The sequence below is a fragment of the Scyliorhinus torazame genome, chromosome 7 (genome assembly GCF_047496885.1).
Source record: "Scyliorhinus torazame isolate Kashiwa2021f chromosome 7, sScyTor2.1, whole genome shotgun sequence".
Taxonomy (NCBI): Eukaryota; Metazoa; Chordata; class Chondrichthyes; order Carcharhiniformes; family Scyliorhinidae; genus Scyliorhinus; species Scyliorhinus torazame.
Genome location: NC_092713.1, coordinates 120872559 through 120891447, shown reverse-complemented (window position 1 = coordinate 120891447; position 18889 = coordinate 120872559). Strand labels below are relative to the sequence as shown.

Sequence of the window (18889 nt, the reverse complement as noted above, 5' to 3'; positions counted from 1 at the left end):
TTATGGGGGCGAAACCCACGCAAACACGGGGAGAATGTGCAAACTCCACATGGATAGTGACCCAGAGCCGGGATCGAACCTGGGACCTCGGCGCCGTGAGGCAACAGGGCTAACCCACAGCGCCACTGTGCTGCCCTTCCCACTGTGCTGCCCTTCAAAGTCCGTCAGCCTTTCCTCATAAGATTTTCCCTCCATACCAGGCAACATCCTGGTAAATCTCCTCTGCACCCGCTCCAAAGCCTCCACGTCCTTCCTATAATGCGGTGACCAGAACTGTACGCAATACTCCAAATGCGGCCGTACCAGAGTTCTGTACAGCTGCAACATGACCTCCCGACTCCGGAACTCAATCCCTCTACCAATAAAGGCCAACACTCCATAGGCCTTCTTCACAACCCTATCAACCTGGGTGGCAACTTTCAGGGATCTATGTACATGGACACCTAGATCCCTCTGCTCATCCACACTTTCAAGAACTTTACCATTAGCCAAATATTCCGCATTCCTGTTATTCCTTCCAAAGTGAATCACCTCACACTTCTCTACATTAAACTCCATTTGTCACCTCTCAGCCCAGCTCTGCAGCTTATCTATATCCCTCTGTAACCTGCTACATCCTTCCACACTATCGACAACACCACCGACTTTAGTATCGTCTGCAAATTTACTCACCCACCCTTCTGCGCCTTCCTCTAGGTCATTGATAAAAATGACAAACAGCAACGGCCCCAGAACAGATCCTTGTGGTACTCCACTTGTGACTGTACTCCATTCTGAACATTTCCCATCAACCACCACCCTCTGTCTTCTTTCAGCTAGCCAATTTCTGATCCACATCTCTAAATCACCCTCAATCCCCAGCCTCCGTATTTTTTGCAATAGCCTACCGTGGGGAACCTTATCAAACGCTTTGCTGAAATCCATATACACCACATCAACTGCTCTACCCTCGTCTACCTGTTCAGTCACCTTCTCAAAGAACTCAATAAGGTTCGTGAGGCATGACCTACCCTTCACAAAGCCATGCTGACTATCCCTGATCATATTATTCCTATCTAGATGATTATAAATCTTGTCCCTTATAATCCCCTCCAAGACTTTACCCACTACAGACGTGAGGCTCACCGGTCTATAGTTGCCGGGGTTGTCTCTGCTCCCCTTTTTGAACAAAGGGACCACATTTGCTGTCCTCCAGTCCTCTGGCACTATTCCTGTAGCCAATGATGACATAAAAATCAAAGCCAAAGGTCCAGCAATCTCTTCCCTGGCCTCCCATAGAATCCTAGGATAAATCCCATCAGGTCCCGGGGACTTATCTATTTTCAGCCTGTCCAGAATTGCCAACACCTCTTCCCTACGTACCTCAATGCCATCTATTCTATTAGCCTGGGGCTCAGCATTCTCCTCCACAACATTATCTTTTTCCTGAGTGAATACTGACGAAAAATATTCATTTAGTATCTCGCCTATCTCTTCAGACTCCACACACAATTTCCCATCCCTGTCCTTGACTGGTCCTACTCTTTCCCTAGTCATTCGCTTATTCCTGACATACCTATAGAAAGCTTTTGGGTTTTCCTTGATCCTTCCTGCCAAATACTTCTCATGTCCCCTCCTTGCTCGTCTTAGCTCTCTCTTTAGATCCTTCCTCGCTACCTTGTAACTATCCATCGCCCCAACCGAAACTTCACACTTCATCTTCACATAGGCCTTCTTCTTCCTCTTAACAAGAGATTCCACTTCCTTGGTAAACCACGGTTCCCTCGCTCGACGCCTTCCTCCCTGTCTGACCGGTACATACTTATCAAGAACACGCAGTAGCTGATCCTTGAACAAGCCCCACTTATCCAGTGTGCCCAACACTTGCAGCCTACTTCTCCACCTTATCCCCCCCAAGTCATGTCTAATGGCATCATAATTGCCCTTCCCCCAGCTATAACTCTTGCCCTGCGGTGTATACTTATCCCTTTCCATCATTAACGTAAACGTCACCGAATTGTGGTCACTGTCCCCAAAGTGCTCTCCTACCTCCAAATCCAACACCTGGCCTGGTTCATTACCCAAAACCAAATCCAACGTGGCCTCGCCTCTTGTTGGCCTGTCAACATATTGTTTCAGGAAACCCTCCTGCACACACTGTACAAAAAACGACCCATCTATTGTACTCGAACTATATATTTTCCAGTCAATATTTGGAAAGTTAAAGTCTCCCATAATAACTACCCTGTTACTTTCGCTCATATCCAGAATCATCTTCGCCATCCTTTCCTCTACATCCCTAGAACTATTAGGAGGCCTATAAAAAAACTCCCAACAGGGTGACCTCTCCTTTCCTGTTTCTAACTTCAGCCAATACTACCTCGGAAGAGTCCCCATCTAGCATACTGCCCTTGACTAGCAGCGCCACACCTCCCCCTCTTTTGCCTCCTTCTCTGAGCTTACTAAAACACCTAAACCCCGGAACCTGCAACATCCATTCCTGTCCCTGCTCTATCCATGTCTCCGAAATGGCCACAACATCGAAGTCCCAGGTACCAACCCACGCTGCCAGTTCCCCTACCTTGTTTCGTATACTCCTGGCATTGAAGTAGACACACTTCAAACCACCTACCTGAACGCTGGCCCCCTCCTGCGACGTCAAATCTGTGCTCCTGACCTCTATACTCTCATTCTCCCTTATCCTAAAACTACAATCCAGGTTCCCATGCCCCTGCTGCATTAGTTTAAACCCCCCCAAAGAGCACTAACAAATCTCCCCCCCAGGATATTTGTGCCCCTCAGGTTCAGATGTAGACCATCCTGTCTGTAGAGGTCCCACCTTCCCCAGAAAGAGCCCCAGTTATCCAAAAATCTGAAACCCTCCCGCCTGCACCATCCCTGTAGCCACGTGTTTAAATGCTCTCTCTCCCTATTCCTCATCTCACTATCACGTGGCACGGGCAACAACCCAGAGATAACAACTCTGTTTGTTCTAGTTCTGAGCTTCCATCCTAGCTCAGTAGAATGACCCATTCTCCTCAGTTTATATTCATTTGGAGCTGACCTCCATAGGCTGTTGGAGGCAATTTGGAAAATTACACTGGTCTTTTCAGAGCATCTAGATGCTCAGAGCTGGCTGCTTGCATGAAGAAATATAGTCCAGGGAGAAGTACTCAAAAGGCAGATCTCCAGAGTCACATTAAAGCAAGTCTGTGGCACCATCAGAGTTCTGGAGGTACAGGCTTGCAAGATATATATTGATGGCAAAATTCTATTTTGCCTTTTGTTAAAATGATTTAGATGTTTTGTAATACTGACGTCAATGTAACTCTGTATCCTCCACAAACGCTTTCAGTACATTTAATTTCACCTTCGCCATAGTGAAGAAATAGACGAGTATTCATATGGTGCCCGAGATGCTGATGTGGGTATTTTAATGATTTTGTTTGATGTTTTGGCTGCTACAAACATCAGTTGGGTCAGTGGATTGTAAAATTGGACATGTATGTTAAAAGGCTTTTTGAAAAAACACCAAATGCCTCTCGCTCAAAATCCATAACCGGTTTAGGACCTTAAATGGAGTTTAAGTTTGTCTCAAAAACAGAAAATACCGAGGACAGCACGATGGCGCAAGTGATTAGCACAGTTGCCTCACGGCGCCGAGGTCCCAGGTTCGATCCCGGCTCTGGGTCACTGTCCGTGTGGAGTTTGCACATTCTCCCCGTGTTTGCGTGGGTTTCGCCCCCACAACCCAAAAAATGTTCAGGATAGGTGGGTTGGCCACGCTAAATTGCCTCTTAATTGGAAAAAATGAATTAAATATTCTAAATTTATATTTTTAAAAACAGAAAATACTGGACAATATCAGCAGGTCTGGCAGCATCTATGGAGAGAAAAGGGGGCTAATGCTGTGAGACTGGATGGCTGTTTGTCAAAGCTAGGCCTGACAAAGAGTCATCCAGACTCAAAACGTCAGCTCCATTTTCTCTCTACAGATGCTGTCAGACTTGCTGAGACTGTCCAGTATTTTCTGTTTATGTTTCAGATTCCAACATCCACAATAATTTGCTTTTATTTAAATCTGGCTGCATGATTGCAGAATGGAAACAATCTCTGTATTTTGTTAATGCCATGTGTTTCCATGATCAAACCTAAATGCTGAAGGAAGTGAATTTAAATGGGCCTCGTCCCAGATTACTGAAAAATAGTGAGTTATGTGAGCACAGTTTTTAAGCATCTTGTTATTTTGAGAGAAGGGGTTTTAAGTTTTTATTTTTTTAACTGTCTGCTGTTCCTTCTACAAATACATTTATTTGTCTAACTGCCTCTGTTATTTGATGATAGGCCCGTTACAGGAAAGATCAAATGCTACCCAAACAGCTGCCTTGCATCTCACCAGTAGAAAATCTCTTGAAGGACACCACAGATGGTTGCGCGTTAGCTGCATTGATCCATTTTTACTGTCCTGATATTATCCGAATGGAAGGTGAGTCTCTAATTTTTAGAAAGGATCCAGTATCCAGAAATGTATCCTGTTTTCCTGTAATGAAATAACTTGGGATTCAATCTAGAGGGAGCTTCCTTCTTTATCATATATCATCTGTTTGTGTTGGGATGCTTGACTTCATCATTGGCCGCAGGAGTACCAAGTTAACAAAAGCTGCTGATTTGCCTGTTTCCCAGAGGTTTACCCTCCTTCTCCACATGCCAAACTGAATTCTGTTCTTCACCACTATGCACATTGAGAGCTTTGTTTTATACTGTAAGCAGAACCGCCTCTGCTGAAGGCAACATGATAACATTTAACGTCTCTGGTAAATGACTGCAAAAGGGCCTGTGTAACTATGGAGAAATTATTAAAGTGTGGTTCTGCTTTCTTTATGGGCAGATGTTCATCACAGTTTATCACAGCTGTACAGTATCCTGATTTCTTTTGAGAGCTTTGTTTTATACTGTAAGCAGAACCGCCTCTGATTAAGGCAACATGATAACATTTAACTTCTCTGGTAAATGACTGCAAAAGGGCCTGTGTAACTATGGAGAAATGATTAAAGTGTGGTTCTGCTTTCTTTTGAGTTTTCCTCATGTAGAACAAAGCTTTTTGCTTTGGTGGAGTTCTGCTTCTGACCTTCTGGCAGAAACACAACCCAAAGGTTTTCAGAACCTGGGTGTTTAAGAAGTTCTCAGCTACCAGCCTGGTCATTTAAAACTTCTTACAATGTACTCTCCTGAGTTCTTTGTTAAAAAACACAGGTTCCCGATTTTCCTCCCTTTCCACTGTATTTATTCTCCAGAAGAAACATCTCTCATATTGATGAACACAGTAAAGAAAAATTTCCTCTTTACGCAATACCATTTTAAAATTATTATATGGAGCACACATCTGATTCTGCTACACATAACATGCAGAGGAATTCTTCCCATTAATTCATTATATTAAGTAACTTCAATTAGCCCCAAATTATGTGGCCATTGTCTCGTTAAATGGTGCCCTGAGCTTGTGCATTAGGATACTGTACAGCTGTGATAAACTGTGATGAACATCTGCCCATAAAGGTCTCTGCTGCTGATGACCAGCATGCAGCCAGGTTTAAAATCAGCAGTATTATCCTCCTCCTCTTCGTTTCAAGATGGGCATAAAGGCAGTGAGCGTTTGCTGGCTTGTTCAACTATTTGTGAACAAAATAAGTGGAAAAAAAACTAATCTAAAAGATTTTACTGCCAAACTCTTTTTAAAGCTGAGTGCTATCTGATTAACCAAAAAAAATCAATTGGCTGGTAAGACCAAATGGTACTTAAGCAAAATCAGTATGGGCATTGAACCTGGAAGTTCTGTAGTCACTTTAATTCAGACAGGGTAGCACAATAGCACAGTGGGTAGCACTGTTGCTTCACAGCACCAGGGTCCCAGGTTCGATTCCCAGCTTGGGTCACTGTCTGTGCGGAGTCTGCACGCGAACAGGTGCTGGAATGTGGTGACTAGGGGCTTTTCACAGTAACTTCATTGAAGCCTACTTGTGACAATAAGCGATTTTCATTTCATTTCATTTCATTTCTCCCTGTGTCTGCGTGGATTTCCTCCGGGTGCCCGGTTTCCTCCCACAAGTCCCGAAATACATGCTATTAGGTGAATTGGACCTTCTGAATTCTCCCTCTGTGTACCTGAACAGGTGCCAGAATGTGGCGACTAGGGGCAGTGTTAATGTAAGCCTACTTGTGACACTAATAAAGATTATTATTATTATGTTCAAACTTAAGGAGACTATTAAGGATCATTCTTTATTAGTTTTCCCTTGGAAACATGGTTGCCATGAATATCTGAGAAGGAAGACTTATTGATGCATAATCATTGTAAATGTTTGTTTCCTCAGATATATGCTTGAAGGAGACCATGTCATTGGCCGATGGCCTATATAATTTGCAATTGATTCAGGACTTCTGTGAAGGATATCTGAACCAGTGCTGCCATTTTCTCCTGGAAGATATGCTCTACGCTTCTTCATCAATCAAGGTAAAACTGACATGAACTTGATATGTCTTGTTTGTTTCATCTATGTGTTTTGAATTTAGTTTTCCATTGCACTCGCTAATTGCGTTTGTGGCTGTAGTGCGATACTTCAAAAATCTAGTTTCGGTCAAGAACAATCAATCAGCTATGGTGCTAATGACAGCCTTGTTTATGTAGAGGTCCAAATACACGGCTGAACCTAATTTAGAATAACAGATCTCATACCACCTAGCTGACTTTGTAAAGTCAGAAACCGTGAAGGATCCAGGTTTTTTCAATATGATTATAGCACCCACGTGTTGCATTACACATGTGCCGTTTTCAGTTTACTTGCTCACTGGCTGCTTCATTGCATTATAATGTTAGCAACTCGACCAACTGTGTATTTAGCCTGTGACATTGCATATCAGGGAAAACTCTAAATTCACCTGTTTCTCTCTCGCAAATGTGTCAATAACCGAGGTCATAGATTGAAAATCTTTGGCGAAAGATCTAAAGATGAGAAATGTTTCACTGAGAGTGATCAGGATCTGGAACACATTACGTGAAAAAGTGTTGGAATCTGAAACCATAAATAATTTTCAAAGGGAATGTGCATGAGGAAATTATAGGGTTACAGATAAAAAAAGAGGCGATGTGGGACTAAGCATAACTGCCTTTTCAAAGAAATAGCACAGTCTACTCGAAGGATTCAGTACCTCCTAACTAATTCCCTATCCATGCCAATAGGTTGCCTCCAGTTCCCTGCACTCTCATTTTTGTTGACAGTTTTGTATAGTATCTTGTTGGATGCCTTCTGGAAGTCCACATAAGAACATCCATTACTTTCCCTTGTCGAACACATTAGCCCCCCCCCCCCCCCCCCCCATGGTGCCTGGTTGTTCTTCATTTCTTCATCCTGGGTCCTACTGCAGCACAACAGTGGCCATCACTCCTGGTGACACTGCAGGTACAGGAAGGTGCAGACCTCTGATTGGCTGACAAGAAGCAGGGAATCTGTCCTGCAGTGCCCCGAGCCCTAATGCTGGCAAGCCAGATGCCTGATTGGCTTTTTAAGTGACTGTAGCGCACAATGACTTACGAGAGAGACAAGAAGTGATGAAGTCGATTCAGGCTTTATTCAGCGAGACTTGTCCCCAGCAGTTCAGCAACAGAATGAAGCGGCGGGGAGAAGCTCGGGTTCTTATACTCCGCCTTCAGGGCGGAGCCAGGAGTCAGCAGCCAACCAGGACCCGGGATCTGTCAGCCAATAGCATCACGGCTTCACAGTCCTACATGACCCCTAATACATACCACCACATTCACCCCTTGTTAAAAAGGAACCCGGCGGGGTGGTGGTTCGCATGGTGGTAGGGGTTTACAAGGCTGGTCCTGGGAGGAAAATTTCGAACATGTTACTACAGTTTTAGCCCTACACTGGGCTATGTACAAAGGTTGTGAAACTATTTACAATATTAGTAAGAGAAAAAATTTTTTTTTTTTTTTGTTACAATACAACAACATTCTTGGTGTCACGCGGATGCCACGAGTCGAGCGGGCGGTCTGGTCTTCCTCGTCGATCGCCTCAGCCCCGGTGGTGGTGCAGGTGCTTGTTCAGGCATTGTCGTCTCCGGGAGCGTTTCGGTGTTCGTTCCTGTTTCACTCCTGGGCGGGCACGGGAGGAGGACCGATCCTCCCGGGAAGGGGGCGGTCGCGGGGTGCGCCGGTGGTAGGGAGGGGATGATCGGTGTCGGGGGTGTGTGTGTGTTGCCGGCGGGCGCCAGGTCCCGCAGGGAGACCGTGTCCTGTCGACCATCGGGGTACGCCACGTAGGCGTACTGTGGGTTCGCGTGGAGAAGGTGAACCCTCTCGACCAAAGGGTCCGATTTGTGCACCCGCACATGTTTCCGGAGCAAGATGGGTCCTGGGGCCGTCAGCCAGGTCGGCAGTGACGTTCCGGAGGAGGACTTCCTGGGGAAGACAAGGAGGCGCTCATGAGGCGTTTGGTTAGTGGTGGTACACAGCAGCGACCGGATGGAGTGGAGAGCATCCGGGAGTACCTCCTGCCACCGGGAAACTGGGAGATCCCTGGACCGTAGGGCCAGCAGGACGGTCTTCCAGACCGTGCCGTTCTCCCTCTCTACTTGCCCGTTCCCCCGGGGGTTGTAGTTGGTCGTCCTGCTCGAGGCTCTGCCCTTGCTGAGCAGGAACTGGCGCAGCTCGTCACTCATGAAAGAGGACCCCCTGTCGCTGTGGACGTAGGTGGGGCAACCGAACAGTATGAATATGGTGCCAAGGGCTTTAATGACTGTGGCCGCTGTCATGTCGGGGCAGGGGATGGCGAAGGGGAAACAAGAGTACTCGTCCACCACGTTCAGGAAGTATGCGTTGCGGTCGGTGGAGGGGAGGGGCCCTTTGAAATCCAGACTGAGGCGTTCAAAGGGGCAGGAAGCCTTGATCAGGTGCGCTCTATCCAGCCTGAAAAAGTGCGGTTTGCACTCTGCGCAGATGTGGCAGTTCCTGGTGACTGTACGGACCTCCTCCACAGAGTAGGGGAGGTTGCGGGACTTTATGAAATGGTAGAACCGAGTGACCCCCGGGTGGCAGAGGTCCTCGTGGAGGGCTTGGAGACGGTCTATTTGTGCGTTGGCACATGTGCCGCGGGATAGGGCATCGGACGGCTCGTTCAGCTTTCCGGGACGGTACAAGATCTCGTAGTTGAAGGTGGAGAGCTCGATCCTCCACCTTAAGATCTTGTCATTTTTAATTTTGCCCCGCTGTGCATTATCGAACATGAAGGCGACCGACCGTTGGTCGGTGAGGAGAGTGAATCTCCTGCCGGCCAGGTAATGCCTCCAGTGTTGCACAGCTCCCACTATGGCTTGGGCTTCCTTTTCCACTGAGGAGTGGCGGATTTCTGAGGCGTGGAGGGTTCGGGAGAAAAAGGCCACGGGTCTGCCCGCTTGGTTAAGGGTGGCCGCCAGAGCTACGTCGGACGTGTCGCTCTCGACCTGGAAGGGGAGGGACTCGTCGATGGCACGCATCGTGGCCTTTGCGATATCCGCTTTGATGCGGCTGAAGGCCTGGCGAGCCTCTGTCGACAGGGGGAAGGTAGTGGTCTGTATTAGCGGGCGGGCCTTGTCTGCATACCGGGGGACCCACTGGGCGTAATATGAAAAGAACCCCAGGCAACGTTTCAGGGCTTTGGAGCAGTGGGGGGAGGGGAAATTCCATAAGGGGGCGCATGCGTTCGGGGTCGGGGCCTATTATCCCATTGCGCACTACGTATCCCAGGATGGCCAACCGGTTTGTGCTAAAAATGCACTTTTCCTCGTTGTATGTGAGGTTCAGGGCGTTAGCGGTCTGGAGGAATTTTTGGAGGTTGGCGTCGTGGTCCTGCTGATCGTGGCCGCAGATGGTTACGTTGTCGAGATACGGGAACGTGGCCTGCAACCTGTGTTAGTCAACCATTCGGTCCATCTCCCGTTGGAAGACCGAGACCCCGTTCGTGACACCAAATGGGACCCTTAGGAAGTGGTATAGACGCCCATCTGCCTCGAAGGCTGTGTACCTGCGGTCACCTGGGCGGATGGGGAGCTGGTGGTAGGCGGACTTGAGGTCCACGGTAGAGAAAACCTTATACTGGGCAATCCGATTTACCATGTCGGATATGCGGGGGAGAGGGTACGCATCTAGCTTTGTGTACCTGTTGATGGTCTGGCTATAGTCTATGACCATCCTTTGCTTCTCCCCGGTCTTTACTACTACCACCTGGGCTCTCCAGGGACTATTGCTGGCCTGGATTATGCCTTCCTTCAGCAACCGCTGGACTTCAGACCGAATAAATATCCGGTCCTGGGCGCTGTACCGTCTGCTCCTAGTGGCGACGGGTTTGCAATCCGGGGTGAGGTTTGCAAACAAGGACGGCGGTTCAACCTTGAGAGTTGCGAGGCCGCAGATAGTGAGTGGGGGTATTGGGCCGCCGAATTGAAATGTTAGGCTCTGCAGGTTACACTGGAAATCTAATCCCAGTAATGTGGGCGCGCAGAGTTGGGGAAGGACGTAGAGCCTGTAGTTCTTAAACTCCCTCCCTTGCACCGTTAGGTTCGCGATGCAGAACCCTTTGATCTCTACGGAGTGGGATCCTGCAGCTAGGGAAATCTTTTGCGTACTTGGATGGATGGTCAGAAAACAGCGTCTTACCGTGTCTGGGTGAATGAAACTTTTGGTGCTCCCGGAGTCGATCAAGCATGATGTCTCGTGTCCGTTGATCAGCACCGTTGTTGTCGTCGTCTGGAGCGTCCGGGGCCGTGATTGATCCAGAGTCACCGAAGCCAGTCGTGGTAGTAGTGTCGCAGCGTCTTCTTCGGACCCCGTGGAGCCGTCGATGCTGGGGTCCTTTGTTGTCATCCAAGATGGTGGCGTCCATGAATCGCACGCGGCCGGGGGTGGACAAAATGGCCGCCCCATGAATCGCATGTGGCTGGGGGGTCACAAGATGGCGGCGCCCGTCCTCCCCTCGTGGTGCCCGGGACCCAAAATGGCGGCACCCGCGGGTCGCACATGGGGTGCTGGGGGGGTTGGGGAGCGTTCGGGCTATGCTGGGCTCGTTCTTCTCCGGGGATTGTGGCGACCCCCCCCGGGACCGGCACACAGCCGCGTAATGGCCCTTCTTGCCGCAGCTTTTACAAATAGCTGCGCGGGCCGGGCAGTGCTGCCGGGGGTGTTTCGCTTGCCCGCAGAAATAGCAGCGGGACCCCCTGTGATGGTCTGGCGCTTTAACCGCGCAAGCCTGTGAGGGGGGGGTTTGTCGCGATGGGGCTTCACGGAGCCCAAGGGGCTGCCGCGCGGTCGGGGCCGTAGGCGCGGGCGTTTTGCGAGGCCACATCTAGGGAAGCTGCAAGGGCCCGTGCCTCTGAGAGTCCTAACGACTCTCTTTCTAAAAGTCTTTGGCGGATTTGGGGAGAGTTCATACCTGCCACAAAAGCATCGCGAATTAGCATGTCCGTGTGTTCGATCGCGTTCACGGGCGGGCAGCTGCAGCCCCGTCCCAAAATTAGCAGCGCGGCGTAGAATTCTTCTAGCGATTCTCCGGGACTTTGCCGTCTCGTTGCGAGTTGGTAGCGCGCGTAGACCTGGTTCACGGGGCGAACATAGATGCTCTTCAGTAATGCGAGCGCCGTCGGGAAATCCTCTGCGTCTTCTATGAGAGGGTAAATTTCCGGGCTTACCCTCGAATGCAGGACCTGCATTTTCTGGTCTTCTGTGATCCGGCCGGGGGCCGTTCGGAGGTAACCTTCAAAACATGCTTGCCAGTGTTTAAATACTGCTGCCGAGTTCGCTGCGTGGGGGCTGATCCGCAGGCATTCCGGGGCGATCCGGAGCTCCATAGTCTTTTAAGCTCGCTTAATAAATTGTAGCGCACATTAACTTATGAGAGAGACGTGAAGTGATGAAGTCGATTCAGGCTTTATTAAGCGAGACTTGTCCCCAGCAGTTCAGCAACAGAATGAAGCGGCGGGGAGAAGCTCGGGTTCTTATACTCCGCCTTCAGGGTGGAGCCAGGAGTCAGCAGCCAACCAGGACCCGGGATCTGTCAGCCAATAGCATCACGGCTTCACAGTCCCACATGACCCCTAATACATACCACCACAGTGACATCAGGATGTCCGGGAATGGCTGTGATGGTGTGGCCATTGGCTCTGCAGCCAGTAGACAGTCCAACTACTGTGTCCATCAAATCCAGCACATTACCTTCTCAAAGCATTCACCTGGGTTCATTCGACATGCCTTTCATTTATTGATTCACTGGATCAGTTGGTCTTTAGCCAACCCCTTTCATTTTTGTAAGCCCATATCTCCATGAAGAATGGAACTGAAAGAGACTATTGGAACATTTTACCAATCAATAACTTCCATCGTACGCACTGTAGTGACAAAATAAAACTTAATATTGCTGCTGTTTTTTCATGCTCTTGTTGTAGTTCTTGGGTTAGGCCACTAGGTGATGCTACTCTTAACAATTGACATCTACAACCAGCGAATGAAAATTGTCTGCAATTTAACACAGTAAAATGTGAAATAGAAATAGTGGTGTGCAATGAAAGGAAATAAATGTTCAGATGTACATTTGTGATAAAAGAAAGGCATAAGGAGACATGTATGTAATATCTTCAGGAGTCCTGAGGAGTTTGAACAACAAAGGTTTATTTAGGCAAACAAAAGTAAAGGCTGCAACACAACATACTGCACCTAAGTCCCTGCCAGGACTACCGATCATGCCAGGCCCAATCCTTGCAGGCTTTTAAGTACCTGGTGCAGTGATATCATGGTTGTGTTGTAATTCACCGACTAACCACCAGGAGGCTCATTAGTATTTAAGTGAATGTTAGTCAGGTGACCACTCAGACTGGCTGGAGGAAGCAGAAGACGTTGCTTGTGCTTGATCTTACTGTTATTCATCTGTTCTTTTGTATATAGTTTACCCAGAGTTCATGTTAATAAATTGTTCTTGTAATACAAATCAGGCCATCCGAAAAGAACATTACACCTGGTTCATGAGCCCCAGCTCCTACGCCGCCGCCCCTCAGTGGGGGAGCTTGTATTGTATTCCACCAGCCCCATGGGGAGATCAATTGGGTCATCCCTGTGGGTCACATGGAAGTTCTTACAATGTAAAATGTCAGTGAGTCAGATAGGCAGAAGGAAAATGATGCTGGTATTGTGTGTGAAGGACCGATTAACCGAAATGCATTTACCAAATTTAGAATTTAATTGTAGTTCAACAACCTTATACATAGCAGCTAGAGTTTTTAAAAGAGTCTTAGATGTTTACAGCATGGAAACAGGCCCTTCGGCCTAGCTGGTCCATGCCGCCCAGTTTCTATCACTGAGCTAGTCCCACTTGCCTGCATTTAGCCCATATCACTCTATACCCTGCCCATGTAACTAACTGCTTTTTAAAGGGAAAATTGTACCCGCCTCTACCACTGCCTCTGGCAGCCCATTCCAGATGCTCACCACCCACTGTATGAAGAAATTTACCCTCTGGTCTCTCTTGTATCTCTCTCCTCTCACCGTACACCTATGCCCTCTAGTTCTAGACTTTATCTTTGGGAAAAGATGTTGATTATCTACCTTGTCGATGCTCCTCATTATTTTATAGACCTCTATAAGTTCATCCCTAAGCCTCCTATGCTCCAGGGAAAAAGGTCACAGCCTATCCAGCCTCTCCTTATAACTCAGATCATCAAGTCCTGGTAGCATCCTCGTAAATCTCTTCCGCACTCTTTCTAGTTTAACAATATCCTTCTTATAGTAGGGTGACCAGAACTGAACACAGTATTCCATGTGTGGTCTTACCAATGTCTTGTACAATTTCAACAGTACGTCCAAACTCCTGTATTCAATATTCTGACCAATAAAACCTAGCATGCTGAATGCCTTCTTCACCACCCTGTCCACCTGCGACGCACCTTCAAGGAGCTATGAACCTGTACTCCTAGATCTTTTTGTTCTGTAACTGTCCCCAACTCCCTACAATTAACTGACTAGGTCCTGTCCTGATTTGATCTACCAAAATGCATCACCTCACATTTATCCAAATTAAACTCCAAATTCATTGGCCCACAGGCCCAATTGGTCAAGATCCTGTTGCAATCTTAAATAACCTTCTTCACTATCCACTTTGCCACCAATCTTGGTGTCATCTGCAAACTTATTAACCATGCCTCCTACATTCTCATCCAAATCATTAATATATATCACAAATAACAGTGGACCCAGCACCGACCCCTGAGGCACACTGCTGGTTACAGGCCTCCAGTTTTAAAAACAACCCCTCACAACCACACTTTTGCAACAACCTACCATGCGGTACCTTGTCAAAGGCCTTGCTAAAGTCCATGTAGACAACATCGACCGCACTGCCCTCATCTACCTTCTTGGTTACCCCTTCAAAAATCTCGATCAAATTCGTGAGACATGACTTTCCCCTTACAAAGTCATGCTGACTTTCCCTAATTAGCCCTTGCCTGTCGAAATGCCTGTAGATCCTGTCCCCCAGAATACCTTCTAACAACTTACCCACTACAGAAGGAAGACTCACCGGTCACAAGGGCACAACATTTGCTACCCTCCAATCTTCAGGCACCTCTCCTGTGGCTGTCGATGATTTAAATATCTCAGCGAGGGGGCCTGGAATTTCCTGCCTAGCCTCCCACAACATCCTGGGATACATTTCAGCAGGTCCTGGGGATTTGTCTATCTTGATGCGCTTTAATACCTCCAGCACCTCCTTCTCTGTAATATGTACACTCCTCAAAATATCGCTTTTTATTTTCCCAATTTTCCTAACATTCGTGCCTTTCTCAACAGTAAATACTGATGAGAAATATTCATTTAGGACCTCTCCCATCCCTTGTGGATCTGCACATAGATGATCCTGTTTATCCTTAAGAGGCCCAACCCTCTCCCTAGTCACTCTTTTCCCCTTTATGTATCTGTAAAAGCTCTTTGGCTTGGTTCGCACCGCTGACTCGCAGCGGCAGGGACCAGGGGTCAATTCTGGCCTTGGGTGACTGTGTGGAGTTTGTACGCACTCCCCGTGTCTGCGTGTGTCTCCTTCGGCTGCTCCGGTTTCCTCCCACAGTCCAAAGATGTGCAGGTTAGGTGGATTTGCCACGCTAGAATTGCCCCTTTGTGTCCAAGAATGTGCAGGCTAGGTGGGGGTTACACAGGGTTAGGACAGGGAGAGGCCTAGGGAGGGTGCTCTTTCAGAGGGTCGGTGCAGACTCCGTGGGTCAAATGGCCTCCTTCCGCACTGTCGGCATTCTATGTGTGAGAATCTATTATTACCTCCCCTACTTTTCATATTGTGGTGATCGAAGCAGATTAATTCTGGCACGGCCTTCGTGAGCCTCGCCTGATTCTTGTGTCTCAACGTTTGGTTTGGTTATAAAGTCCATATCTGTGAATGTATAAAGGTGGGCAGTGGAAACTGGCATTGACTGGTAGCAAGCGTTTGCGTAAATGTGTGAGTGAAAAACTACGGTGCTGATATTTTTGTTAACTGGATGGAGATGGTGATTTCTTTGAATGTCACGGGCCTTGTTTTGATGTAAAAATCAACATCTTTGACTCTTATTCAGTGAAAGAAATTGAAAACATGACTTTCCATCTCTATCTACAAACTGTTGTGGTGGTAATGGTAACAGCAGAGACTTTGGAACAGTACAATAACTTTATTCAAGTGTATACACAATGAGAGCTCAGGCTTCCAAAGCAGCAGCAGGAACTCTGACAAAACGCATTCCACACGAAACACATATACACAAGAGGGTGTGCTCTTCGTCACGTCGCAGGCTTTCTGCAGTGTACATTCTGTGCAACACATGTTTCCCACTTTCAAATACACTTGCTCCAGGAACATTATATTTCCTTCTGGGGTTCTTCTACTGTATGGAGTTCTACTGTATATGCTGTATTATTCAATATCAAAACACTATCTATAGACTAAATGACTGATATTCCAAGCTGTCCTTGACTGAACTAAGCTTCATTCAACTGTAACAAAACTATAAAACTACCATTGCTGTCTCTAAGTTAATAGACAAATTAAAATTAGGAGTGGTTTTGAGACGGAATACTATTTCCTTTGGCAGTGGAATAGAGCTGTTGGTAATACTGATTGTTTTCAAAACAAAATATCATGATGTGGAATTTCTTTGCTGGTATCTGAAATTTTAAGCAAAAAGTAAATCATTCATGGCAATAATAAAGGTCATAAGACGAGCATGGAAGAGGAAGATTTCCAACCCATTTCAGCTCACCTTTCAGAATTTCAAGGCTCTCTGCCTTGCCACCATCCCGGGATGGACTGTACTATCACATTAATTTTACTATCACATTGAATGTCCTGTACTATCACATTGATTTTCCTTCCACCACTCTATCTGGAAGGCTATTCCATGTGTTAACCATTTTTGTGTGAAGAAAAATTGCTGACACCAGGGCCGGGATTCTCCCCTACCCGGCGGGGCGGGGGGTCCCGGCGGGATGGAGTAGCGGGATTTCTCTGCACCTTTAGGGGCCAAGCCCTCACCTTGAGGGGCTAGGCCCGCGCCGGAGTGGTTGTCGCGCCGCCGGCTGGCGGGAAAGGCCGGGGCCGAAGGGACTTCGCCGGCCGGCAGAAGTCCGCACATGCGCGGGAGCATCAGCGGCTGCTGACGTCACCCCCGCGCATGCGCAGGGGAGGTCACTTTCACGTCGGCCATGGCGGAGGCTATGGCTGAGGCGGAGGGAAAAGAGTGCCCCCACGGCACAGGCCTGCTCGCGGATCGGTGGGCCCCGATCGCGGGCCAGGCCACCGTGGGCCCCCCCCCCCCCCCCCGGGGCCAGATCGCCCCGCGCCCCCCCAGGACCCCAGAGCCCGCCCGCGCCGCCAGTCCCGCTGGCAAGAGAGGTGTTTAATTCCCGCTGGCGGGACTGACATGGCAGCAGAGGGACTTCGGCCCATCGCCGGCTTGAGAATCGCCGGGGGGGCCCGCTGACCGGCGCGGCAAGATTCCCGCCCCTGCCGGATCTCTGGCGGCGGAGAATTCGGCGGCCATGGGGGCGGGGTTCCCGCCGCCCCCTGGCGATTCTCCGACCCGGTGGGGGGTCGGAGAATCCCGCCTCAGTTCTCAGTTCATTTGTTTCATTTTCTTGAGCTTTTATTTGATGGGCATGGTTGAGGTTAGTATTTTCAATTTGCCTTTTCTAAACTGTTTATCTTGCATACCCTCTATTTTGAACAACACAATGGTTTTGCTTCTTTACTGGCTTGAAATTTGTTTTTTTTATAAATTTGGTGCACCCAATTCATTTTTTTCCCAATTAAGGGGCAATTTAGTATGTTCAATCCACCTACCTTGCACATCTTTGGGTTGTGGGGGCAAAACCCACGCAAACACGGGGAGAATGTGCAAACCCCACATGGACAGTGACCCAGAGCCGGGATCAACCTCGGCGTCGTGAGGCAACAGGGCTAACCCACTGCGCCACCGTGCTGCCCAAATGGTTTTTTAAAAAATATTACTGAATGAAGACGTTTGAAGTCATTGTATTTTAACCAGCCTCCAGATTACAGAGTTGACAATGATTTGGGACTGTGATAAGAGTCCTGTATCTCTCAAGCCTACAGTTGTCAGGTTTAGTAGAGTACCACATTCCCATCCATTTATGCTAGGATTCCACTGATGTTGTGAGTTTTCAAACAGGGAAGGGAGGATTGCTCCAGTTATAAATACCAATATCATGTATGCACACATGAAGATTTCTTCTGGGCAGTAGTTTGCTAATACTGAGATATCTATTTCAGTGCATTGCTGCACCTCCATTTCCAAATTTTAGTTCTTCACAGTCCCTGTGCCACCCTGATTCTGCTCTCGAGGCCTTTTCTTGTCCATCCACTCTACTTCCTAACTAGACACAAAAACACCTTACCATTCACAACTTCAGCTTTGATCACTCTCCTGACTCTGGGCACAATGACACTGGGTGCAATTTCAAGTTTAAAAAAAAAAACAGAGTCCTATTTTGGTGCATTTAGCAGGGTGGTTCCTAGCACCTGCAGCGCTGAGAATGACCCCGCTATTAAACAGGACTCTGTTTTATTTTCAGACATCGGCGAAGAACGCCACACCGAGGCCGCACTTACATTCATTTCTTGTAGAGATCGGGCTCCGACCTCTGGATAACCCCCCATGTCCCAACTTACTGGTCAAGGGGTCCTTGATATCCATCCCCCTTCCACCTCACAAGGGCAGGGCACCTCCTGGCCTGATCCCATCATGGGCAAACTGGCACCCAGGCACCGTGACAGTGCCGACCTGGCAGTGTCACATGGGCACCCTGGCACTGCCAGCATGCCCCAGTGGTAGTGCCAATGGTCTTGGGTGGCATTGGGGATGCCAGGGTATCATCTTGCCCTGAGCCCGACTACCCAGGGGCCTCCAAGCGCCTGGGAGACCCCCCATGTGCCATTATACCGTGTCCCAAATCTGTGGAAACTAGTGCTAAATGGCATCAAGGCATGGTCTCCCAGGCACAGGAGTTCGATTGCGGCCCTTGGGAGTCTCAGACGTAGACATATTTAAGTGAAGCTAACTGTTCACTTAAAATGCAAATCTGCATTCCTCCCATTGAGAGCAAGATCCAGATCACGAGGTCTCGCAAGATCATTGAGTTGGGCGCGATGAGGCTGTACTATCATACCCTGTGGATCTGATTGAGTCACTGCAAGTGGCCCTTTTCCCTCATTAACATTTCCCACTTGACTACATGTTCCACCATATAACATGGCCCCAATCATCGTGACTAGGTCCCATACTCGAGCTGTTCTCTTTCCTTGGATAGTTGCTGAGTACGTTATTCTTTCCCATC

The 18889-nt window shown here is 48.2% G+C and overlaps 1 protein-coding gene across 3 annotated transcripts in view; it reads left to right on the top strand.

Moving 5' to 3' along the window:
• camsap2a (calmodulin regulated spectrin-associated protein family, member 2a) overlaps window positions 1-18889 on the top strand; it is a 331161-nt gene that overhangs the window by 215284 nt on the left and 96988 nt on the right. For all 3 annotated transcript variants that reach the window (XM_072511419.1, XM_072511418.1, XM_072511420.1), the window contains 2 exons: window positions 4324-4465; window positions 6351-6490. In XM_072511419.1, coding sequence (XP_072367520.1) covers window positions 4324-4465; window positions 6351-6490 — 282 coding nt within the window. The remainder of the gene's footprint in view (window positions 1-4323; window positions 4466-6350; window positions 6491-18889) is intronic.